Source organism: Caretta caretta, chromosome 10, assembly GCF_965140235.1.
Source record: "Caretta caretta isolate rCarCar2 chromosome 10, rCarCar1.hap1, whole genome shotgun sequence".
Lineage (NCBI taxonomy): Eukaryota > Metazoa > Chordata > Testudines > Cheloniidae > Caretta > Caretta caretta.
The window spans coordinates 60,874,934-60,901,680 of record NC_134215.1 but is presented as its reverse complement, the minus strand read 5'-3'; the positions used below and the strand labels follow the sequence as shown (position 1 = coordinate 60,901,680).

General features: G+C 42.2%; 1 protein-coding gene across 2 annotated transcripts in view; it reads left to right on the top strand.

Annotated features, from left to right (window-relative positions):
- UNC13C (unc-13 homolog C) overlaps positions 1 to 26,747 on the top strand; it is a 405,344-nt gene that overhangs the window by 342,801 nt on the left and 35,796 nt on the right. For both annotated transcript variants that reach the window (XM_048867013.2, XM_075133069.1), the window contains 3 exons: positions 5,709 to 5,832; positions 9,212 to 9,268; positions 15,170 to 15,250. In XM_048867013.2, coding sequence (XP_048722970.1) covers positions 5,709 to 5,832; positions 9,212 to 9,268; positions 15,170 to 15,250 — 262 coding nt within the window. The remainder of the gene's footprint in view (positions 1 to 5,708; positions 5,833 to 9,211; positions 9,269 to 15,169; positions 15,251 to 26,747) is intronic.

Genomic DNA, 26,747 nt, shown 5'->3' with positions numbered 1-26,747 from the left:
TGGAGTTGGAATCAGCCTTCTCTTCATCCAGAGATTCCGGACCACCTGAGAAGTCTTTCTTCTCTTATCCTACCTATCCTCCACCACCCAAAAGATCTGCACCTGTTTAGGACTAACTTCTGCCTCATCTAACTCTGAGCTGCTGGTACCCCATGCCTTAGGGGCCCCATGACCACCTACAGACCCCTTCTTACTGGCCATACTGGGGGGATCAGTACCCCCCTGCAGAGTTGATCCAAATTGCTAGGGAGTCACCCTTTGTCTCCTCTTTAAGGGGACACTCAGATCTGCCATGAGAGCTGATAGAAGAAGAGGAGGAACATTACTCTCTGGATCCAGCAGTTCCACTGTTACCAGTAAGACTACCATCTTCATCTTCAGAGGATGCAGTAACTCCTATTCTCCCCACACAACCCCGATGACTTCAGGCAGTTCTCAGACCTTTTTCACAGAGTTGCTGGAGAACTTCAGATTCTTCTTGAAGAAGTCCAGGACTCCCAGAACAAATTCTTAGATATCCTCCACACATCCGAATCCAGGAGAATATCACTCCCCATTAATGAAGTCATACTGGAGCAAGCTAGGACAGTTCGTCACACCCCTGTCAGCTGCATTCATACCCCTAAAAGGTCAGAGAAGGTTATTATGTGCCAGCGAAAGAAGCAGAATTTTTTGTTTTCTCACCCCACCCCCAACTCACTGCTGATCCAGACCACTTCTGAAAGTGCTAGACAGCAATATCCCCGGTCTACTCCCACTGATAAGGCAAATGCCTGGATCTGCTGGGGAGAAAGGTCTCATCATCCAGCCTCCAGTTCAGGATAGCCAATTACCAGGCACTAATGGCTAAATATGATTTCCTGAACTATGCCAAGTTTATTGACAGCATTCTACAGCAAGACGGAGCTTGTTTCCAAGCTCTGACAGATGAAGGCAAACTAATAGCCAAGACGGCTCTCCAGAAGCGGCAGTCAATGGTGCTGATATCTCCTCTAGAGCTATGGCTACTGCCATCATCATGCTCAGGGAGTCATGGCTCCATGCATCAGGGCTCCCTAGAGAGGTCCAGAATACCACTGAGGACCTCCCCTTTGAATCACACCTCTGCAACCAGAAGATGGACAAGCCCCTACATTCCCTGAAGGACCCGAAGGCTACCCTACACTCATTGGGAATAACTGCCGATCATTCAGATCTAAACATATGGCTCAGCAGTTTTTCCATCAGAGACTCTGTGAAACTACCACATAAGAGACAGAGAGTTCAAAAATCCTGCTTCCTCACACCCACTGCAACAGGCTCTGCATCCTAACCTCAACCCCTGGCTCGACATTATTTTTGATGGGTGCTTGAGAACCACAAAACATTAGGCACAACACCTCCCAACCCCCACACACCATTTGGGGGTTGTCTAGCACTCTTTTTCAACACTTGGAATGGAATAACAACAGACACGTGAGTGCTGAACATCATCCACTCTGGGTATAGGATACAGTTTGCATCCCTACCTCCTCTAAAATCCTCCTTCAGGGGCCACTCTCACAAGAATATTCTCAAACAAGAGTTGAACTACTTGTTGCAGTGAGGAGCGATAGAACACATCCTTCCTCAATACCAAGGGAGAGGGCTTTATTCAGCTTACCCCCTATTACTCAAAAAGAAGGGCAGTTGGAGACCAATCCCAACTTCTGCCAACTCAACCACTTCATTCCCAAACTCAGTTTTCATATGGTCACGCTGGCCACTATAATCCTGTCTTTAGAAAAGGGCACGTGGTTCATGGCTCTCAATATGACATAGACATTCATCCCTCTCAGAGACGATTCCTCGGATTCATGGTAGGCACCGAACATTTTCAGTACAGAGTACTCCCCTTCAGAATAGAGAGTCCTTACCAAGATAGTCTCAGTAGTAGCAGCCCATGTCAGATGTTGTGGGTTCATTGTCTTTCCCTATCTCAATGACTGGCTCCTTGTTGCCAAATCCCGCCAGCATGCCTATGCATCAACTTCCATAATGCTACACCTTCTCTCCTCAGTGGGAGTCAGTGTAAATGCCAAAAAATCTGTTCTCACCCCCCGCACCACATAATCTCTGGACTTCATCAGGGCAACCTTGAATTCTATCACTGCAAGAGTGTACCTGCCCAAGGACAGATTCCAGACCATGAACAATATCATAGCTCGCATCACAAGCAACCCTCAAGTACCTTTCAAGATATGTCTGTCTCTCTCCTAGGTCATATGCATCTATGCCAACCTTTAAATGTGACTGCAGTCAGTATATTCCCCAAACCACCATTCCATGAACTCCATGGTAACAGTTTCGGCCAAGGTAGTGTCTTCCCTGCTATGGTGGACAAACCCTTGTCAGGTATGCATGGGCATCTCCTTTTCTCTCCACCTCTCTGGACAGGACCATTATTACAGACACATCCCTATTAGCTTGGGGAACCCACATTAACAGCCACACAGCAAAAAGTTCCTGTATATCTTGAGGGTCCAGAATGCACGTCAATATCCTGGAGTTATGAGCAGTTTGGAAAGTATGTGAGTCCTTTCTTCCATTCATCCACACTCACTGTGTCCTTATCACATCAGACAACATTACAACTGTCTTCTACACCTACAAGCAGGGAGGAGTGAGATCTGCCTCCTTGTGTGTAGGAGTCAGCCTCTGGAACTGGTGTATCAACAATCAAATCACCCTATTGGTCATCTATCTTCTGGGAAAGCAAAATGTGCTTGCAGACTCCCTCAGCACACATTTTTCAGTCAACCACAAGTGGGAGCTTGGGTACTGCACAATATTTTCAGTCTCTGGGGAACCCCAATCAGGGACCTGTTCACTTCTCATGCAAACAGAAATGAACTACATATTGCTCCAAAAGAGCCCTAGGTCATCACTCCCAGGGTGATGCTCTGCCTCTTCCTTAGTTGGACCAGCTCAACTATGCCTTCCCTCTGCTCCCACTCCTGCCACAAGTTCTATGCAAAATCTGTCAGGACAGAGCACCGGCCATCCTGATTGCCCCCTTCTGGCCCAGACAGTTTTAGTTTCCCAATCTCCTACACATGGCATCCTGACCACTAATCATCCTCCCAACATTTCCCAAGCTCTAACCCTGTGCAACAGCAAGATCAAGTACCCTGATTTGCATCCACTCCACCTCAGAGCTTGGTATTTGGATGGGCATCATCCTTAGAACGTTCATGCTCCGCAGCCGTACAAGACATCCTCTCTAAGGACTCTACTAGATGGTACCTAGCTAAATGGAAGCACTTTTCTTCCTGGACACATCAAAGAGGCGTTCTCTGAGAAACTACAGATATTCCTCTCATCTTGGACTATATTCTTTCTTTGAAGACATCAGTCTGTATTCCAATACCCACCTTCCTTCCCTTCTGCTTTAGATCTTATCTGATTTGCAGTAGAGAAGGAACTGGAGAGGCAGTCAGTCCACTCTGCCCTTTATCCCCTCAGTAAGAGACACGAGGTAAGCCAGGATGCATGCATAAATTAATGAACACTACTTTCAAATTCTCAGGCTCAGGGCATATGCATAACCCACAGTGGATTATAGATAGGGATCACACACTCAAAGAACCTCCTGTTACAGGAAGTAACCGCCTTTTTCTTTCTTTCTCTGGGACATAATTTTACACTGCTGTTGCTTCTAAAGGTCACATTTTATGGGCTATATTTTCAGAGACTGTGAGCACTCTCAAATCCCATGAAAGTCAATTGCAGTATCTCAGCACTTCTGAAAGTCAGTCCCTTTTGTATGCTCTTCTGTGTTCCTTTTCAGAAAGTTGTGACATTTTTACTTGTGCTTGTTGCTTTGTACTTGGAAAATATAATTTACATAAGCATGTTTCCTGCTTGGGGAGTGTGAGTGATTTAAGTGGATTCCCAGAACGCCAAAACTAATAGACCCCAATTGAGTTTTTGGTGAATATTTCTTCCCAGAAGCTTACTTCTTGGACAGGGTCCAAGAAATAATGACTTATTTTTCCACTGAGATTGCAGGCCCATATTAGGGAAGCAGAAAGTGCATCTGGAGAAGTTGAATATGATCTAAAAGGGCCCAAAAAAGAGCTGCAAAGAGGAGAGAGGGAAATAGAAAGAGTTTTTCGTTTGCTTTCTGTAGGTTCCATGTAATATATTAAATACACCATAGAGTACAGAGGAAAATCTGGGAGAAATCTGTACACTCTGTTTATTTGGCTCTTTGTCAGTTGGCACTGCAGCTCAGTGTAACTGGCAGTGTGGAAAGCACCCATTCTTTCCCCTTAATCTACTCTACTCTATCATAGGAGCTGACTGTTTTTGCAACACAAAAGCCAGATTCCTAACCCTGAGAGAAGGCTTTCCAGCAGCTGTATCTATATGTCAGCCTTTCATTTCTAACCATCTATCTAGTCCTGTGTGTAAAGCTGCTGGAAGCATAGACTGTCTTAGTCTTAACTTCCTTTGACATGAGGAACATGATTCTCTTTTACGTCTGTAAGAAGACAAAGGCCAAAAATCTTCACAAACACACATGATCTGTCCTTGAATGGTAAGAATGGAATGCCCCATTTGATTCACTCTTCTATTGAATCAAACCACAAATCAATATATATTGAAGGTACCTAACACACCTTTCTTGAAATATAAACAAATACAAATTTAATTTTTTAAAAGAGGTTTTAAATACTTGCCAAAGAGACACCATTTTTGTAAAATTTAGATGTATATTTAAATGTAAATGTAATCCAAACAAACATATATACAAAACAAGAAACTGAGATAAAAATGCTTCTAAGGAGTATCACCTGCCTTGTAAATGTATGTGCCTTCTGCTGTGATTATTTCTCTGTTACTATCACTTTTCATATGCATACTTATAATAGATAATAGAAAGATTAATCGGTACATATACATACCTATGATGTGATTTGTACATCCTCTGTTATATGCTCATTTACATGAACAAAACTTACATAATATTATAAGACTCCCCAGATACGTATTTACAAATTGCAGTTTTTTTAAAGAGAAGATTTTCTCGTGTGTGTACTGCAGTAAAAGGTGCTTAATTCCACATATAGCATGTTTCATGAACACCCTCTTAGATCCGAATAAACATGTGATGGGAAAGTGGTCCTCCAAACACTTATTACGGAGCCTATTCCTACTACTCAGTAGTCCCATTGACTTTAGAAGAAATGTGTATGCATAACTGTAAGTGTTTCAAGGCATCTGCTCTACATTTGTGTCTCATATCACAAGCAGTTTTAACTGCACAGATGCAATATAGGATGACAAAGGAGCTTTTTCTTTTTAAGCAGAAACTAATTTCACAAAAACCCTTTAAGTTTTTTAACTATACCAATCATTTGAGCATAACTTTATAGTTCAAACGTTATGTTTCATTTTCAATAAATACGGTGCTGTTGGATACATTAAGCAGAAGCATGGTAAAAGGGTTGCTAGATGTTTACATGGAACGTTTGTTCCTAATCTAGAAGACAAGATTTGAAATGTTCAAAAATCCATGTGAAGAATGCTGTGAAATAACACTGATCTCTAAAAGGCATTATTGGTGTAGTGGTTCAGAGAAACTCTAACACAAGGTAGCAGTTAATCTGAATTTATGTTAATTCAGAGCCTTTGATGTTTTAATGCTAGATTTGGAGACCAGCCTGTGTTTTACTTTATTCCAGTTTAAGTCTCTCTGCAAAATTCTGTGAGAAGACAGTTCTGAAACGGGTTTTGAAAGAGCTGTGGAAATCAGTCCTGAACAAAATAGAAAAACAAATCGTGCTTCCACCATTGACAGACCAAACCGTAAGTGTCCAAGCCATGATTCACACACATTAAAAACGTTTGCAATAATCACCTTGCTTAATCAGACGCCTGGTAGCAGTTTTTTAAAACTTCCTTCCAGAAAATTCCCCCCAAAGAGGAACTTGGTCACTACATGCAGCTTGCTGGGCACTTTTTCAGCAGAAAAGCTGGAGCAGATCTTTAGTAGCTGTTTTGCAAGTCCTCACTATTGGGCGAACTGCCTGCCCATCCTAGATTGGGGCATTCTTGCAGTGCATTTCATCAAGGCGGGGTGCAATGTAAAAGGCAGGATCACTTTCATAGAGCATGTTTTAAAATGTTATTTGTGATGACTTTATTGCCTGTGGTGAAAATTAACAGCCAGATGATGGCTCGCCCTTTGTAGGTGTGCAAGAACAAGAGAGAACACAAGCAGCCAGCCACAGTGGGCATTCAATCACTGTACTATTTCAGCACAGATGCTAGCCTTCCCAGGAGGCTAAGAGATGGGGATGCAGAGTGAGAGCAGGCCTTGCATGCCCTTCCCCAAAAGCCTCCTGCTATATGATGCCTCATCACCACCCCAAAATGCAGCCACTTCCCAGCCAATGACTCAAAGCCACAGTCTGGCTCTAGATTTGTTAACCAGACATAGAGAGGTCCTCTTTGACGGCAGGGGAGGGGTTGCATTACCAGGATGACAGGAAGCGGGGAACATGGTACAGCTGGAGGAGGTTGTTGTGCTACCTAAAGCAGTAGTGAGGGTAGCCTGACATGATCCTCAATTGGGGATGCCATCTAGGGATACTGTACTTACAGAACTGGTGTAGGGGGGTCTGTCAAATTCTGGGTATACCTTTATGAGAAAGCAGTAAAACAATGACCTCAGACTTGTGAGATTTTTTGGGGGGGGGGAGAAGAGGTAGTGTAATACAGAAATATTATTTTTGTTTGGTGGGGGGGTGTACGCGTAGGGGGGTTAATCTTGCATTTAATGAGTCTGCTGTCTTTTGTTACAAGTTAATCATTATATTGTTACAGTGTGTCCAGAGACGATGTTACTGTATATATTGTTTTGTTATTAAAACAGCTAACAACACTGCCAGGGAGCCAAAAGTAAGAACTGAAGCAATTGCAATCACAGAGCTGCAGATGACATTTATAATATTTATTGGGTTTCAAATGTAAATTATATCTATTAGAACACTATGCAGCAGGGACGAGCTCAAATCCTAATGAAAAATTCTCTTGAATAAATGTAACCTTTTCTCTTGCACAGCTAGCAAATATAACAAAGTCCAAATCTCTCACTGATGACATAATTAATCATCACTTTCCAATAGCAACAATTAAAATTTTGTAAAGTATTGCGACATACTATAGACAAATAAAAGAAGGGGTTTGTACGTATGCAGTGAAAGTATTATTAAACAAGACTGCAGTTAAATAATACTGGACCGTAGAGCAGTCCACATCGTGGGTCTGTCCCAGAGCCACTGACCCCCTGGAAAATCTCAGTTTGGGCAAATTCTGTTCCCTCAGAAAACCCTTGACCACGTCTAATCACAGACTGTATGAGGCCAACAAGAGCCTGGTCAATTTCACAGCTGCTTATTGTAACCCTGTAGTCAGCGGGAAAACTGACAAAAGTCATGTCACATTGCTATTTGGTTAAGCTCTGGTGAAAAGACCTGCCCAGTTCAGGCAGAAGCCAGGATGGGAGGAGGTGGGATAGAACCTGAGGACCCTCTTCTGCCTCATCTCCCACCCAATTGTCGTGAGGCTTTTGGATGGCAGTTAGGGTCCAGTGAGAGTGTGCACCTTCTCCTTTCCAGGAGCCAGATGAGTGTGGAGGCTTCTCATTTATCATCAACTAGCCAGAGGCCAAAATGGAAAGGGACAGACCTGGATAGAAGTCCAACTTCAGCATCCTTCTAAACAGCAGGGTTGGATTGTGCTGGGCCCCAGAACCTCATTGGTTTGAAATACCCCTAACACGCACCTTTAACATTGCCTCCTGACTAGTAGCTGTCTAGTATATTTTTCAAGCCTTGTTTAGCAGGAGCATAATAGAAGCAGAGAGATAAAATAGAACATATATGATCCGTAGTGGTCAAGGGAGGTAAAAATTAGTTACAAAAGAACACTGGACCAGTTTTTAAATATGATCACAGCACAACAGGTGTGTACAGTGCCTCACCATCTGTTAACTTCCAAAATGTAACTTCCCTAAAGTGATACACAGTATGATGGATAAGGTGCATAGCCACAGGCTGGTTTCATTTTTTTGCTAATCTTATTTGTAATTAAATCATAGAATATCAGGATTGGAAGGGACCTCAGGAGGTCATCTAGTCCAACCCCCTGCTCAAAGCAGGACCAATCCTCAATTTTTGCCCCACATCCCTAAATGGCCCCCTCAAGGATTGAACTCACAACCCTGGGTTTAGCAGGCCAATGCTCAAACCACTGAGCTATCCCTCCCCCCCATCAACAATAGGATGCTTCAAGGAAGTTTCTTCCCTTTACAGAGATGTGAATACCACTTCCCTTGCCAGAGGGTACAAGCACAGACACGCTGAAACAGAACTTGTTTTACAATATGCAGAATTTTTCTCTTACCATTCTGGCTGCCAATAAGCAGTGAGAATTTAAGCTAAGTTTATAGATTTGAAAGTAAAATTTCATTAGTGGGGATACACAGAAACACAAAGACCAGTTTTGAAAATTGAGATCTTCTGGAAAGATTGATGAAAAACCATTCTATTGTCCCATTTAAGTTTAGCTGATTTCTGTCAGTTGGCTTTAATGGAAGCCAGTCATCTAGAACCACTCCTTGTTAAGCTGCCAAAAACCGTTGGTAATTACAGTTCTTGGGGTAATTGTGCTGCAACAAATGTTTACAGTGCATTATAGAAGGATTCGAAGCAGATGTTTGTTTAACATAAAGGGGTAACATAAACCTTCTGCATCTTGCCAGGATTTGATTATTACAAAATATTGTTTTGTCTACATATATGCCATTCAAATATATTTCAACACAATGTTTCTGGTTCAATATAGAGATGCTTGGACTTTACACAAGTGAATATTTCATAGAAGTCAATCGGAGTTGTGTTTCTCAGGTTCTGCAGGATTGGGACCACTTTCCTCCACACTGACCTATATATTTCCAAATATTTTGCTTTGTCAACTGCATCAAAATATGACTTAATTGGAATTGAAGGTTTTATTTAACTTTTGATCTGCAGAATACTGAAGATAACCAATGTGATAAAGGCCTTTTCTTCAAAAAATGGGCAGCTATTTAACAATAGTAATGATGTTGAGATAAAAAGCAAAAGCTCTGTAGTGATGTTGAAAATTCTGTATCTTCAGTTTCAATTTTGTTTGTTTATAGGGGCCCCAGATGATATTTAGTGCCGCTAAAGATCTTGGACAATTGTCGAAGCTGAAGGTAAGTAGGTTAAATAAATCTACATATGTCCTACTGTAAGGAAAGAGTGGATAAACGGTGTGCTTACCCTCTTCTCCTCACTTGTGCTTACTGTCATAACTGGCCCATTGAAATCAAGGGACAGCTTGTGTGAGTAACTGCTCGGCAAAATGAGTAATGGTTTCACATTCTGTTTCTGCATATGCACTGCGCTGATCACTAGTTGCTGTCAGGAAAATATTTCTCCGATCTCCATATTGCACAAGCAACCAGGTGTAATATGGGTATTTTAAACCTTCTCCTGAAGCATTTAGCATTGGCCTCTGTCAGTGCAGCATTGGCCTGAAGTTACAGGGCTACATGGATCTATTCCAGCATGGCAATTCTTAGTGTATGTTCCTGTGTATCATACACAGATCTTCACTGTAACTGTCTATTATTAACATAAAATTATCCTACTCCATGGTTTGCTGCAGAATTAGTCTTGAATAGAAATTGTGGACCATTACATTAGAACATCTGGCTTCCTCCTGGGACCAGCTTCAGGGAAAATAAAAATAGTACATGACCACTTGTAAATTTGTCCAGCTGATTGTCTACAAAGAATATAATGGTATGCTCTGTGCTTACTCTCTTCTACATTAAAATTCTAGAGCACTCTGCTTCCATCGGCAGTAATTGGTGTTATGTCTTCATGGTTCATTTCTAGTATTGACAAGCAGCTCTGGCTCATGGAAAAAGGATTGGGTCTCAAACATTGGCAGTGAATATAAAAAAAATAATTAATTTGTAAACAATCAGCACAGTTTTGACATCAGCATATAAACCCTCCTGAAATGTGCACAAAAACATGTGTATGTGTTACCACATACATAATATTGTACTCACATATAACAGCGTACGTAGAAAATAGTGTCACAGGAATGAACCATAGAATCATAGAATATCAGGGTTGGAAGGGACCTCAGGAGGTCATCTAGTCCAACCCCCTGCTCAAAGCAGGACCAATCCCCAACTAAATCATCCCAGCCAGGGCTTTGTCAAGCCTGACCTTAAAAACTTCTAAGGAAGGAGATTCCACCACCTCCCTCGGTAACGCATTCCAGTGCTTCACCACCCTCCTAGTGAAAAAGTTTCTCCTAATATCCAACCTAAACCTCCCCCACTGCAACTTGAGACCATTACTCCTTGTTCTGTCATCCGCTACCACTGAGAACAGTCTAGAGCCATCCTCTTTGGAACCCCCTTTCAGGTAGTTGAAAGCAGCTATCAAATCCCCCCTCATTCTTCTCTTCCGCAGACTAAACAATCCCAGTTCCCTCAGCCTCTCCTCATAAGTCATGTGTTCCAGTCCCCTAATCATTTTTGTTGCCCTCTGCTGGACTCTTTCCAATTTTTCCACATCCTTCTTGTAGCGTGGGGCCCAAAACTGGACACAGTACTCCAGATGAAGCCTCACCAATGTCAAATAGAGGGGAACGATTACGTCCCTCAATCTGCTGGCAATACCCCTACTTATACATCCCAAAATGCCATTGGCCTTCTTGGCAACTGTTGACTCATATCCAGCTTCTCGTCCACTGTAACCCCTTTTCTGCAGAACTGCTGCCGAGCCATTCGGTCCCTAGTTTGTAGTGGTGCATGGGATTCTTCTGTCCTAAGTCCAGGACTCTGCACTTGCCCTTGTTGAACCCCATCAGATATCGTTTGGCCCAATCCTCTAATTTGTCTAGGGCCCTCTGTATCCTATCCCTACCCTCCAGCGTATCTACCGCTCCTCCCAGTAGAGTGTCATCTGCAAACTTGCTGAGGGTGCAATCCACGCCATCCTCCAGATCATTTATGAAGATATTGAACAAAACTGGCCCCAGGACCGACCCTTGGGGCACTTCACTTGATACCGGCTGCCAACTAGACATGAAGCCATTGATCACTACCCATTGAGCCCAACAATCTAGCCAGCTTTCTATCCACCTTATAGTCCATTCATCCAGCCCATACTTCTTTAACTTGCTGGCAAGAATATTGTGGGAGACCATGTCAAAAGCTTTGCTAAAGTCAAGGAACAACACATCCACTGCTTTCTTCTCATCCACAGAGCCAGTTATCTCATCATAGAAGGCAATTAGATTAATCAGGCTTGCCCTTGGTGAATCCATGCTGACTGTTCCTGATCACTTTCCTCTCCTCTAAATGCTTCAGAATTGATTCCTTGAGGACCTGCTCCATGATTTTTTCAGGGACTGAGGTGAGGCTGACTGGCTTGTAGTTCCCCGGATGCTCCTCCTTCCCTTTTTTAAAGATGGGCACTACATTAGCCTTTTTCCAGTTGTCCGGGACCTCCCCGAGTTTTCAAAGATAATGGCCAATGGCTCTGCAATCACATCCGCCAACTCCTTTAGCATGCTCGGATGCAGCGCATCTGGCCCCAAGAACTTGTGCTCGTCCAGCTTTTCTAAATAGTCCCAAACCCTATAGTTTTAGTCTCACTTGTATTTATAGTACCCTCTGCACAATATATAATGTACCCAACATTCTTTGCTATTACTCCTGCTCAAGTACAAACAGAATAAAAAGTTCCCTGTAAGTAGTTATTAAACAGAGGCTGTCACAGCAGCTGCGATGCTTCATCCCAACAAAAACATGCAAAGCAAAATAAATTGACCTTTTTTTTTAAAACACAAGGTCAAATTGTGACACTGCTCCCTGCAAGGATGCTCAAGGGGCAAAGGACACAAGAAACCCTTTTCCCACCTTTTGTGCTTCTGTGAATATGACTTGGGAGTTCAGTCACTACTCCCTCACAGTGATCCCATGGATACAAGGTGCTTGATACCAGCATCATGGCCCATATACACCTCTATGCTGGCCACTAAATCTGGCCAACTCAAAGAATATAAGAACGACCATACTGGGTCAAACCAATGGCCCATCTAGCCCAGTATCCTCCAAAAGTGGCTAGTGCCAGATGCTTCAGAGGGAATGAACAGAACAAGGTAATTATAGAGAGATTCATGTCCTGTTCTCCAGTCCCAGCTTCTGGCAGTCAGAAGTTTAGGGACACCCACATCTTAGGATTGCATCCCTGACCATCTTGGCTAATAGCTATTCTCCATGAATGTAGCTAATTATACGTTTGAACCCAGTTATAGTTTTGGCCTTCATAACATCCCCTGGCAACAAGTTCCACAGGTTGACTGTGTGTTCTGTGAAAACGCACATTCTTTGTTTTAAACCTGCTGCCTAATAATTTCATTGAGTTTATGTGTTCTGTGAAGGGTGTAAATCACACTTCCGTATTCACTTTCTCCACCCTATTCATGATTTTATAGACCTCTCTCATAGCCCCCCTTAGTTGTCTCTTTTTTTTTAAGCTGAACAGTCCCAGCCTTTTTAATCATTCCTTCATATGGAAGCTGTTCCATAGCCCTCATCATTTTTGTTGCTCTTCTCTGTACTTTTTCCAATTCTAATGTATCTTTTTTTGAGAAGGGTGTTATCAGAGTTCCACACAGTATTCAAGACGTGGGCAAACCATCCATGGATTTATATAGTGGTACTACGATATTTTCTGTCAGCTTTTTTTGACAGCCACTGCATATTGAGCAGCTGTTTTCAGAGAATTTTTCACAATGATTCCAAGATCTCTTTCTTGAGTGATAACACCTAGATTAGACCCCCATCATGTCCTATGTATAGTTGGAATTATGTTTTCCAATGTGCATCACTTTGCATTTATCGCCATTGAATTTCATCTGCCATTTTGTTGCCCAGTGACCCAGTTTTCTGAGATCCCTTTGTAACTCCTCACAGCCAGATTTGGACTTAACTATCTTGATTAATTTTGTATCAGCTGCAAACTTTGCCACCTCACTGTTTCCCCATTTTCCAGATCATTTATGAATATGTTGAACACCACTGGTCCCAGTACAGACCGTTGGGGGAGCAAGCTGTACCTGCCTCACTGGTGTGTGCTGCCAGGCTGCAGCACTGTCCTTCCTCACCCCCATAGTACTTGTTGAGGGACAAAGGGACTGAGTGACTCATGAGTAGAGCTGGTCGAAACTCTGAATTTCCTTTTTGTGGGAAAATTTTGACAATTGTTTTTGTTCTGATTGAAAATGAAAATAAATATTTTCAAAATTTCCTGAAAAATGGAAATTCTGAAAAATGTATGTTTTGGAAAATTCTCATTTTGAAATTTTGAATTTTATTTTATAGGGTTTTTCATTTTTATATGTTTTAATGCTTATGTTATTTCATGATCTGTCTGCAGGAGCAGTGCATAATAGTTGATGTTCTATTTTTACTGTATTTTAAAAATGATTAAGGGCAGCTGCTACTTTAGGACTGATTGAAACATCTTTTTTAGATCAAAGTGTCTCCTGTTGCATTGCAAAGAAACAGATTGCCACGGATTTTAAAAATAAAATTAGCCTATTTCAACTGTATTGTTATGTTATGGCATGTCAGTAAAAGTAATGTATATTAGGATTACTGACATGTCATAAACAATATCATTTAAAAATGAAAAAATCAAATTCAAAATTAAATTGAGAATCTAAAACTAAATTTCAAAATTTTCAGAAATAGATTTTTTTCTCATGGGAATTTTGTTAACATAGTTTTATTAAATATTTCAGTTTTCACAATAATGGCATTTTCCATGAAAAAAAAATCAACCAGCTCTAGCAGTGAACACTTTCAAAGGGATTTCTATTCCTAAGTCATTTTGGCAAGTTGGGAAAATCCCAGTCAAAAGACATAACCTAGCCCTTACTGTACTGCCACAGATTCCACCCAAATCAGTGTATTACATTAGCAAATTAGCCTACAATATCTAAAAACGTCTAGACTCTTCATTTTTTACATGATTTTACATTTGTTTTATTGATGTTCTCCACTCTGTACCAACTTGCCATGGTATGGTGGTATTCTTGGGCACAGAAACATTCTCTTTATCAGAGAAGTTAAAGCAGAGATAAAAGAACAGGAATGTAGCACTGAACCCATTCTTTGTATTCTCAATATGCAGGTAAATCTTCCTCTTCCAAAGGAATTCCAATGATTGATTCTTTACACATTCAGCTACCTCCAGGAATATTACGTGTAAAATGACAATGAGCTTTTACAGCCATGCCAGCTGTAGTACAAATAAAACATCTTTCTATGTGGGATAAAGCAAAAGGGCAGACTTTTGCCAATGGTTTCCAAAAGGTTGATTGTTTTTCCTCTCTACACCAGTTTTGAACAGCTTAAGAAAGAAGCAGTTTTCTGTTTCTCAACTGTGTAGGACATGAAATGCTAACATGATAAAAAAGCATCTGAGTTTGGTTTTTATGCCAGTCAGTTTCTAGCCAATACCAATACTGGCATTTGAGTTTTGTAGAAATGTGGCAATTTGTGTTTCTTTGAATAACAGCCCAATCTGATACAGCAATTAAAATACAGCCTAAGTAAATAATGAGCTGTTGATTTCACAAAATATTTTTCAAGAATACAAACCTCTTTTTGCCTTTACTTAACTTTCCTTCCAATCAGACTTTTGTTTAAGTTTGGGCTTCTGCCAAACACCAATTTACAGTCAAATTTCATTAGTAAAACATGGAATTTTAATGGCATCCATGAGTATTCATCACATTTATAACATTTAATCAATTTCCTTTACAGAACAGAGAAACAACTTGTCTTTTCAAAATAATGGGAAACCACTTTACAGATACCCTAGCATTAAATTTCAGTTTTTCTTTTCAATTCTCATTTTCAACAAACAATGGAATAGCTTTGCGTTGTAATTTATTTTAAAAAACAAGTCGAAGGGTGAATGCATCCTTGCCAAATGTAGATGTTTTTTAAAAAGGCAAGAGAAGCAGCAAGACTTGCTTTTCCTTATAACAGCTACGATCTTACCATGTTTTTCAGGACCACGTCACTCGAGAGGAAGCTAGAAGTTTGACATTGAGGCAATGTGCAACAATGGAGGTAGCACTAGCTACAATTAAGGTACAGCTGTATATGTCCTGTGAGCCTATATTGTGTGTCTGAATGAGCAAATATATGATTGAATTGTTCACGGTATGAGCTAGATTCGAGCTGGCCCTGTGTGGGTGTACAATGGTGTGACAGGGTCATAAAGATCCTTGCCCTCCTGTCACAATGTGCTTGGGGAGCACAGACATCATGCAGGGTGGTGCTAGGCTCTCCAAGGTGGGCTGAACACAAAGCTTTGGTCCCCAGGCACCCCCCTACCCACCCAGAGCTGGCCAACTGCAGGCAGAGAATGCACTGCATCCATTAAAGTGGTAGCCAAGCTTTAGCTCTTTATTATCTTCCCATGGAGGCCTGGAGTTAGTCTGGATGAGTCAAATAGGTTGAGCTCTCCGTGTGCTGTAGCATGGCCCGTCTATCTTCCTCAAAGCCAGGTTGGGCCTCACTGGCGCAGTCTACCCATGGTCCTGCAAACGTATATGAGAAAGGAAAACACTTCACAGCCTGTTGGAAGTCAAGGCATTTTTCTGTTGTACAACGTACTATTTTATCCACAAATGTCCAATTAAATTTGTCTCTCTACTTTTGTATTCACCCTCTAATTAACTGCCACCTGTACATTATTGGATTTCTTTCAAAGATGCCTTTTAATTATTCTATACAGTGGCCCCTTTTCAGTGAAACCAATCACATTTGTCAGGCAGCTGTTAAGAACACAACTGAATCAATTAATTTTGTGCGTTTCCGCTGTTGCCGGCACCCAGTGCTGAGAGGCTGAACAACAGCTTGAGTTGGTTCGTTACCCGGTGTGCTACACCCAATAATCACAACGGGGTGGAGAAGCAGAAAAGTTTATTTGCAGCTGCAAAAAGGTACAGGGAGAATAAAATCTCAAATCCTGCACAACAGAGCAGGAAGTTACACAGGCTTTTATACATCCTTTTTCCCAGCATACTTATCCAATAGCAAGCTGCCCCAAGTATCCATATAGCCAGCCAATCCAGTTCCCAGCTAGTTCCCTGGTTCTCTGTATCATTTGTTAAACTATACATAAAGCTGCTTTATTTAGCATTGTTCTTCCATATCTCCCGTTTGGCCTTGCTTAGTTTCAGGCAGTCTGACTGCAACATATTGTTGCAGATTCTCAGCATAACTGCTGTGTGTGCCTCCAGGTGGGGGGGCCAAGGACACTTGGGCCTAGTATGCAGAGCTGTTGCGAGTGCCTCCAGGCAGGAGGGGGGGGGCAAGGACACCTGGGCCTAGTGCGAGGGGGCTTCATCGACACTCGTGGTCTTCCATCCCCTCGAGTTACCTAGTGGCCATGCCCCAGTGTCTCCAACACCACAATCGACAAGATAATTATTTTAGCAAAATCTGACTGTTACAGTAAATGCTTTACAAGTGGAGTTTTTTATGGTAACCAAAATATTGTGCACAAAAAGGCTATTTTTCCTGTAGAATGATTCTATCCAATCCCTACATTTTAGCAACCACAATATTAATAGAAGTAGAACTTATTTCACTGGCAAAGGACAGAGTACTTTGCACTTTTAGTATACCTTCCAGAAGAGGGTCTCAGAATGCTTTACAAACATTAAAGACCCCCAACCCCCTCCCAAGTAGAAACTAATATTGTTATCCAGGGGTGAAAGTAACATTAAGCACTTACTGGTACAGGGGCCCAGCTTCAGGCCCCAGGAAGGGGCGGGGCCTCAGGCGAAAGAGATGGGGCCATGGGCAGAAGGGGCGGGGCTGTGGGGTTCAGCCTCCCCCAGCCAGCCCATCCAAGCTGCCTGGCCTGCACTGCCCAGGGCTGTGGCGGTGATTTAAAGGGCCCGGGGCTCCAGCTGCTGCCACGGTAGCAGCAGCGGTGGTCAGGAGCCCCGGGCCCTTTTAAATCGCCAGCCCTGGGGCAGCTGCCCCTTTGCCCCCCAACGTCGGCAGCCCGGGGGGGGCAAAAGGGGCAACTACATTAAAGTGCAGCCGCAGTAGTTCTTTAACGTTGGCTGCATACGGGCTGGTACCGGCAGCCACTTCTTACTGGTATGCCATACCCGCCCGTACTGGCCTACTTTCACCCGTTATCTTTATTTTACAAACAGGTAACTGAGTTAACTGCTGGATTAAAATGTGGTTGTGGTCAGAAAAGAGACTATTCTATGTAAAATGGCAGTGTCTTTCTCAACAGATCTGACCTCTGCGTGTATATTTGCTGACTTGTGTGACAAAAATCTTGTTGATGAAGCAAAGCAAGGCCTAACACTCAATTGATGGTATTTCTGTCTGTCAGTATATAATGTGGTGATGTTTGAATGCCACATCCAATCAATTGGAACGTTAAGGAAACGGTCTAGGCAGGGCCGGCTTTAGGAAGAGTGGGGCCCGATTCAGTGGCACTCCTGGTCTTCGGCGACACTTTGGCGGCGGGTCCTTCACTGGCTCCGGGTCTTTGGCGGCACTGAAGGACCTGCCACCGAAGACCCGGAGAGCCGCCGGGTGAGTAAAAATTAAAAAGGCGCTGGGGCGGGGCCCGAATCAGCGGAATTGGACTAAAGCCCGCCCTGGTTCTAGGCATCAAGGTGCCGAACCCTATTAATTTTTGTGAAAATCAGAAAAATAGACGGTAGAAATGGAGGGCACAAAGCGCATCAACATCTGGTTAACAGATCCAGCAGCTTCAGCTACCTCTGCAACTGTCAGTAGATCAAAAAAAGTTATGAAAGCTATTAATACCTTCCAACATAACAATACCCCCATTTCAGGTCTGCCTATCATCCTCATACAGTTTAAAATGATAGCACTGAATGATTTATCTCCCAGATAGAAAGAAATGAAATAAGAATGGTCAGGGGAGCAGGTGAAAGCCCCCTGGTCTGGGGAGCCCCACACATGGGAGACAATGGTAAGCAGGGAGGGGAACAGTGGGGAGAAACAGAGCCCCTGGAACGTGGTAGAGGGGGCACACGGATACCCTGGCACAAGTGAGAGGATTGTAGGGAGTCTGAAATAGCGGGGGGTGGGAAGGTGATGCAGAGAGAATGGAGGAATACGTGGTGCTTTTAGTGTGTGCAATGAGCTCACCCTACAGAAGCAATGAAGTGTGTGACCCTCTAGTATTACTCTTCCTTTTATTACCCTCCCAGAGCTAACAGAACTATAAGGCAGTGAACCTGTTTGTGTTCTTACCCTTGTATCACTGGCATAATTATTAACTAAGTGGTCCTGCCAGAATCTTGATTATTGAAGATGTCAGAGTCCAAAAAGAAGCCAGCTTGACTTTTCATTTGAGTTTTCAGAGTTGGCAGTTAGAGAAAACATCTTGTAAATTAAGCATATTTGATCTGGGAGTGACTGAGACACAATAATCTTTGAACTCCATGATGCCACTTTTCAAGTCAATTCAGAGTACAGCTGCAGTTTAATTATTCTCTCTCCACTGCATGAAAATTAATTATTCTATTCCAGTTTTTAAAAAGAGAATCTAGATAACTTACCAATGCCCTATTTGATCTTCCACATTCATATCTAATACTCTTGACTCTGTTAACCTGATTTTTAGAGGGTTGTATATTATTACAGGCTCACCAATGATCTGACCAGAAGATAATCAGGTTCTTGTCCTGAAATCAGGCTACACAGAATTAAATGTAGAGAGTTCAATATTTTGCAAGGACCCCTGGCAAGAACAGTTATGTGGACAACAAAGCCAAGGCTTAGAGATTTTTATTAAAATAAAGGGAAAAGTTATCAAAGCTCCAGACCACAAAATCAAAAAGAAATAATGCAGGTCAGGGGGTACGTGCGGTATCATTCCTTACAAAAGCTACTTAGACTAGCATACTCATACCCTTCCTTGGGGATCTGGTGATTAAAGACCAGCCTCATCTCTGGCATGCTAAAGGAGTCTGATGGTCCAGGTTCCTCACTGCCGAGATTGATGATGGAGAGAAGGGTCAAATGTTGAGTGGCTAAGTTACCCTGAAAAAGCTAAGCTAAAAGCTAGACAAAAAGAACAAAAGGGAACTAGTTAGAAAGAGCACTCCCCCAACATGGTGGGTTTGCCCTCCTATAAGGTCTTGCAATCTCCTGAATATTCATCTCATGCCCAACCTTCCATGCCCAAATTTAATTTTCTCACCCACAGAATCTTAGGATACACTTTCTCTACAGGCTCGTGTATTCATACATATCAATAGCATATTCACTCATATTAATGCCAATTATCTCATTCTCAAAACCTGTTACTTTGGCCTGAATTGTTACTTCCTTGTCCTTGCGGTTACCAGCAGGTCCCAAAAATTGTTGGTAAACACATTCAGTTCCCTAAAGGGTAACCGGAAAGCCTTTTATCTATGCCAACACTCATGCTAACTTGCTTTAGCTAAGGCTACAAGCCTGTAGGTTCCTTGCGTTACAGCCAAATATAATGAAGTAATGTCTACTGAAGTTAAGTTATTCAGTACAAAAATATAAGCCAAAGAGAATAAAATCATTCAAACCAGTAAATAAAGACAGGATATGATAGAGCAAGCTAGCAGGTTAGCCCTATGGGCTACAGCTCACCCTCCTCTTTAATACATATTGGATGAGACCACCACCCCGTACTCTAGCCCCTGTATGCCATGGCTTCTGGTGCAGGCACTGCACAAGACAGAAGTAAGGCTGCCTTTAAGGACCCCTTCACAAGCACCAGTGTAAGGAGTGTGCCAGGGGGGGTAAGAGGGAACAGCATGATATAGAGATTCTTGGTGGCTCTGCACAGGAAGGCAGCCCTAACTTAGACAGGCCCCGGGTCCAGTCTAAATTTCCCCAGCCCTGTGAACAGTCAAAGACTTGGAGGGCACAAAGCTGACTTAAACCACCTTTCCACCTGGGCTGCGAGTAATAAGAGGCACAACATAGAATCTTATCCACTGTATCATTCTCTTGTGTGTCTTTAACCAAGCCCAGTATTCAGATATTACTAGATATAAAGTGGGATAATGTGAAAAATTTAAATGACGGTAAAGCACTGAAATGCACCTGAATCCCTAGGGGAGGATGGGTTGAGAGCTGCGAGCCTTGATAGTAAAGTTTGTTTTCTTAGAAGCTAAGAAAAAGGGGCACAGCTCATCTCACCAGAGCTGTGATTTTCTTAGTGGGCTAGGAACGTACTAGCGTGTCTGAACTATCCACCACAACCTATATCACTTTTAAATGCAGAAGTAAATAGCTGTACCACGATCTTAGCACAGGGATGACATTAGCCACTTTTATACAATCCTCCTAGGTAGGCTTGTGAAAGGACGGAAGTCACTGGAAACATTCGGACTCTATTATATATAGCACAGAGCACTCATCACTCCTCCCTATTGTCACCATGGGCCAGATTCTCAGTGATGTAAGTTGCCAAGCTCCACTGAAGTCCATTTACATCAGCTGAGGTTCTGCCCCTAAATCTCTGGATGCAGAGAAGACCTGTGGGAGGATGGAATGGCTACATCTATTTTATATACTAAATGGTTTAACAAAGAAGAGATATTCAGGACCAGTGTATTCATCTTGTTTAACAAACTAATGTCTCACCTCTTTGCACATGGAAGAGGTGCCAGACAGTGCTGCCTATTGTCATCTATATTGTTTATAATGGATTTGGAACCTCTTGTGGAAGCAATCACAAAATATTTGGAAGGTTCTAGCATTGTAGCAAGAGGAGTACTACAAAAGGCTGTGGGGATAATATTTTAATGCTAAGTAACCCAGTGGTACCCTTAGCTCACTTGATGAAAGTCATTAATGACATTTCAAAGATCCTGAGACCTATAATAAATTGGCAGAACATGTGAAGTTCTTCCCCTTGTATGAATTCTGCCTCAGTATCCTGCTAATTCAACAGAACTTGCAGTAGCTATCAAAAGTTAGGAAGTATTAATCCAGTATTCTGATCATTGCGAACTTATTTCATAAACTGGAGTAAAATAATGGTCTTGTTGCATGATCATGTGTCAGATGTTACTGAAATAGCATGGCACCTTAGGTTATCCACTGAGTCAAAACTGTATTTGCGGACATGATTTTTCTGTCAACAGAATCACAATGTCTTTTCCAAAATGGAATGCAATTGCCCTTGGTTGTGCCAAGAGATTTGTCATTAGAAGATAGAAAAGCTCTTGTGTCCCACTTTTAAACATGACATGGCAGAAATTGCTTCATTAAGACACCTAATTTATAAGATGAATAGCAAAAATGAAGAATTTCAGGTGACATGGGAGAATATATACCTTACTGAAAGGCAAACAAGTGCAAGTGAGAGGAACTTGAGATTGCTGATGCAATTCGGGGGGAGGGGGGTGTTAGCATAGAAGTCCCGGAATTCATTGGCATTTGTCGTTTTTTTTCTGTTTGCCCATGTTTGTTGTGTTTTGTTGATATAGTCATGTGTGGATTTATATAACTTTAAAAACAATTGGGGTATTTTTTATACAGACTATTCTCACACTCCCATTTATTGATTCTTTTTAGAGCTAAAAAATGAATTCACCAAACAACCTGCAATTAGCATTTAATATATTATGTTTGTGTTACCACTTGGAAGAACACCACACTGAAAAATGACCATTCATCTTAAATATAGCATATTATCACTCTCCATATGGTGTATTGTCTGTAGCAACCTTGACAGATATGTTTAGTATTAGGAAAAATGGCTCACCTGGTTCAAATAAACTGTATAGTTCTTTATTATCCATATTTGTGCCTTCCTCACACACAATGAGAATCAGGTTTGCATTCCAAACACTTATCTTATGGAAATAAAGATGGGCTTGATTTCCAGATGTTCATGCCATCCAGGGGAAATGCTTTGCTGGACATACAGCTTGTGATTTATATGAGCCAGTGAAGCCCTGTTCATCCCTAGAAGAGACTGATGGCCAGCTGCAGATTGGTTTGGCACCATATCATCTACTGTCTCTAAAAATAATGTAGCATAGAGAGAAACATTTTTAAAAGCCTACCTTGGGAATATTATAAGAAAATCAGTTTCAATAAGCCAGTGGAACCAGGTTGGAAAATCTATTCACTGCTAATCCTTATTCTGCTCTAGTTTTTGGTCCTCCCAAGCAATATAAAAAATGTAGGCAATCTACAATGCAGAAACACTAGCAAACAAAATTTATTCATGTTGCGGGGGCGGGGGGGGGGGTTTGAAGGCATTTAGTGGCGATCATGGTTTAATCTGAATGTACTCTGCATTCTATGTCAATATGAAACTTCAGTTTATAGGCTATTTCAAATCAACTTTGTCTCCTATAAAAATGGAAAGCTAAACAATAACTGCAATTTAGGAGGAGTTTAGATCCCAGAATAGGACTTCTGTAAAGTCAGCAATAGATAAAAGATAACTGCTGTACCTCCCAAAGCCAGGTAACAGTTCTGGGAGTCAAATTCTAAGTGATTGTCTCAGTTCTGGCCCTGGCTTTTTGTGTGAGCTAGGACAAATCGTGTAACTTCTCACTGCCTCTGTAAAGCAGGTTTTTTACACTTTACAGATGGGTGCTGCGAGGCTTCATTAGTTGAGAGACCAGTTATTTTGTTGTGATAGGATAGTTTTGTGCTACTCCAGTACAACAAAGCTACCCTAAAGTCAGCATAGCCAGCCCTGGGAGGACTGGCCCTGCATAAGGGGATCATCAGAGGGAGTATAACCATTGTTGTGGCCCCCTACACCAAACTGCTTCCTGCAGCTGAGGTAAGAGGTGGCCAGGAAAGCCCTTTGTCCTGGAATTGCTTTCCAAAGAGATGAACCATTTTAAGTGCAACAACTGTATATCTGTTTCCCAACACATCTAAAACCTTGTTATAAATGATTGTCTCCAGTGCTACCTTTATCATCCCTTTTCTATTATGTTCTTTTCCTCCCATGATGCAGTTTCCCCCTGAGTTTTGTTCTCCGTCCCACCACCCCCAATAACTTTTCTCTAGCTGCAGTTTTACAACAGATCTCTCTTTTCCTATATATGTATTTCCATTCCAATACTCTGTGAATTGTTTTTTATAATACCTCTTGTAGCCCTCTTCTTGCTCGCTCCCCTTTCTGTGATTAATAAACTTTGTGAAAGGGAAAATTGGTGACGTTTCTTGTAAAGGTCTAGGAAAAGAGATGTCCCATATATTGACTACTTCGCTACATTTTGTTGCATGTCTGCTTTCTAAATTCAAATCTAACATTTACAAGCAAAAATGCATGTTCAGAATCACATGGGGTAGGGTTCTTTCTAGGAATGCTTTTGTTTGCTTTTTACTTAAACTAAGTTTCAATGCTGTGCTTTAGCACCTAGGATAAGAAGAGTGGGTGATTTTGGTATGAAGAAATATCATTAGCAATTTTTAGGGCTCATTGATAAATTGATTAAAAAGTGTGATGGAAACATACATACACTTTAAAACATCCCAGACAAAGGAAGTTGAGAAGTGTGCTACTAACTAATGCATTGTGTGACAAAGTTCCTCCTCTACCTTGGTGCGTCTTGCGCTTATTGGTGAATTTGCTCACCTCGGAGCTTCACAGGAGCCCTCAATTTGGCCATTTTCGGGAACCCACAGTCCAGGTCGACTCCTCCTGTGTCTGACCAGGAGTTGGGAGGTTTGGGGGGAACCCGGGCCCGCCCTCTACTCCGGGTTCCAGCCCAGGGCCCTGTGGAATGCAGCTGTCTAGAGTGCCTCCTGGAACAGCTGTGTGACAGCTACAACTCCCTGGGCTACTTCCCCATGGCCTCCTCCCAATAACTTCTTTATTCTCACCATAGGATCTTCCTCCTGGTGTCTCATAATGCTTGTGCTCATCAGTCCTCCAACAGTCCACATTCTCACTCTCAGCTCCTAGTACCTCTTGCTCCCAGCTCCTCACACGCGCACCACAAACTGAAGTGAGCTCCTTTTTAAACCCAGGTGCCCTGATTAGCTTGCCTTAATTGATTCTAGCAGCTTCTTGATTGGCTGCAGGTGTTTTAATCAGCCTGTCTGTCTTAATTGTCTCCAGAAGGTTCCTGATTGTTCTGGAACCTTCCCTGTTTCCTTACCCAGGGAAAAGGGACCTACTTAACCTGGGGCTAATATATCTGCCTTCTGTTACTCTCCTTTAGTCATCTGGCCCGACCCTGTCACAATTGGGAATTCACATGATTACACACTTCCATTGAATTCTTCATAAAATTAGGGTAGTGGAGGTAGCATTACTACATTGCTCCTGGGTACAGCATGGGTGTACCGCTGTTAGTGGAACACGGGGTGTCGGTTGACTTTTAAAGCAGATTCATAAGGTCGACAGTCCCATACTATTCCATGAAACAAACTACAAGGAAACCAAGCCTATTATTCCCAGAGAGCATCTGAGAGAATTGCCAGCCAGGGCCCCTGGCCACTCCACTCTTCTGTTTACCCCTACATCCATCATGGAATGATACATGTAGCTCCAGCTGCATCCTTTCATGCTGATCCTTTGAACATGGCGAAATACAAGAAAGCCTCTGCTTTTTGGTCTCAGAAAGAAAATTTTCTGCATAATTGCCTAACTTCACCTGCAATGCTAACTTGAAACTACTGCCCTGTTGAAAAAAGTAGCATAGATGATCAAAGCACATATAAAGCAACTTTTCCATTGACCTTAAGCCTCAGCAGATGTGTGGATGAACTGGTAGCCAACATGCTGCGATTTGCTTATCTATTTTGCCACAGATACATACTACAGTTCTGCTGAGCCATATGAACTAGAACACAGCAATGGGCTGTATTCCTCAACCAACACTGGTGCAGAAAGGATGTCTAACTCTAGATCTATATCCTAGAGTGCATATGGTGTCTCAAGCTGCCTTCAAGTAGCCCCAATATCCTCCTAAACACTCATTTCTTCTTTGTTTTCCTTCTAATTAACTGTTGCATGAGAATTATCTATGTGGACCTTGATTCCTAGAACATGAAGAAAGCCAAAAAGCTTCTACAAACTGGTGTTGACGTTGTACAGCATTTACATCTCTTCTCCATAGGCTGAGGGTGGTTTCCAACATCATCCAACTTTCCTTTACTCTGCAAATCATTGTCCTGGGTTACACTTTGGAGACAGCTCCTTGTTTGGTGGCCTTCTTCAGCTCTAGAAAAGTGGTTCTCAACAAGGGGGTACATTAACTCAGCTAGGTATTTGCCTAGTTTCACAACAGGTTTCATACAATGGCTTGTTTATACTGCTCTATATACTATACACTGAAATGTACGTACAATATTTATATTCCGATTAATTTTCTTATCCGGTATAAACGAGAAAGCAAGCAATATTGCAGTAATAGTGTGTTGTGACACTTCTGTATTTTTGTCTGATTTTGTAAACAAGTAGTTTTCAAGTGAGATTAAACTTGGGGGTACGCAAGACAAATCAGACTCCTGAAAGGGGTACAGTAGTCTGGAAAGATCGAGAGTCACTGCTCTAGAACATTCATGTCTTACCTTATAGTCCCCTTATGGCCCGCCCACGCCAACCTTTGTGAAGCTATCAGAAGAACCCCTGGGGATGAGACTGATTAGCAGAGGTATCACAGAGGGCCTTCAGTATTGGTGTTATGTGCAAGGAGGAGAGAATCCTGCTTCAGTTTTCAAACCCAGGCTTTTTGGAATTAAAGCAAGGATGGCAATTAAGAAAGAAAATCTTTTTACTTGCAAATGGTATATTTGATATATACTCAGAGTGATTTAAGATTGAGCCTTTGGGCACAGCCCTGCTTGGAGGTGGCACGAAGCTGCACCACCCCAGGAGGAGAATCAGAAAGGAACTGTGACTCAGCGTCACAGTTCATCTTCTGTCCCTGTCTTTTGAGCTGGAAGTGACAGTAAGTTATTTCCCCTTTTTGGGATGCAGCTTACTCTACTTTAGGGGGAATTTTTACTGTGCTCATCCCTTCCTCCCCCCATCCCCTCTTTCCATACCCCAGATGTAATGGGTAGCCCTAACACTGTACATAGGGGTGGGGTTTTACTTCCCTGCATGGCCACATTAGGGCTGGTCACAATCTAGCCCTAAGAGACAAAAAACATTGAGGAGTCCTTGTGGCACCTTAGAGACTAACAAATTTATTTGGGCATAAGCTTTTGTAGGCTAAAACCCACTTCATCAGATGCATGGAGTGAAAAATACCATAGGCAGGTATATATATTAGTGCATACTCAAATAAATTGGTTAGTCTCTAAGGTGCCACAAGTACTCCTTTTCTTTTTGCGAATACAGACTAACACGGCTGTTACTCTGAAACCTGAAAAAATCAGAGTTACCTTACCAAGTGGGGAGTCAGTGCTAATGAGGCCAATTCAGATAGGGTAGATGTAGCCTATTCCCAACAGCTGACAAGAAGGGGTGAATATCAACAGAGGGAAAATTACTTTTTAGAGTGCTAACGAGGGTGGATGTGACCCATTCCCAACAGTTGACAAGAAGGTGTGAGTATCAACAGAGGGAAAATTACTTTTTGTAGTGACCCAGCCACTCCCA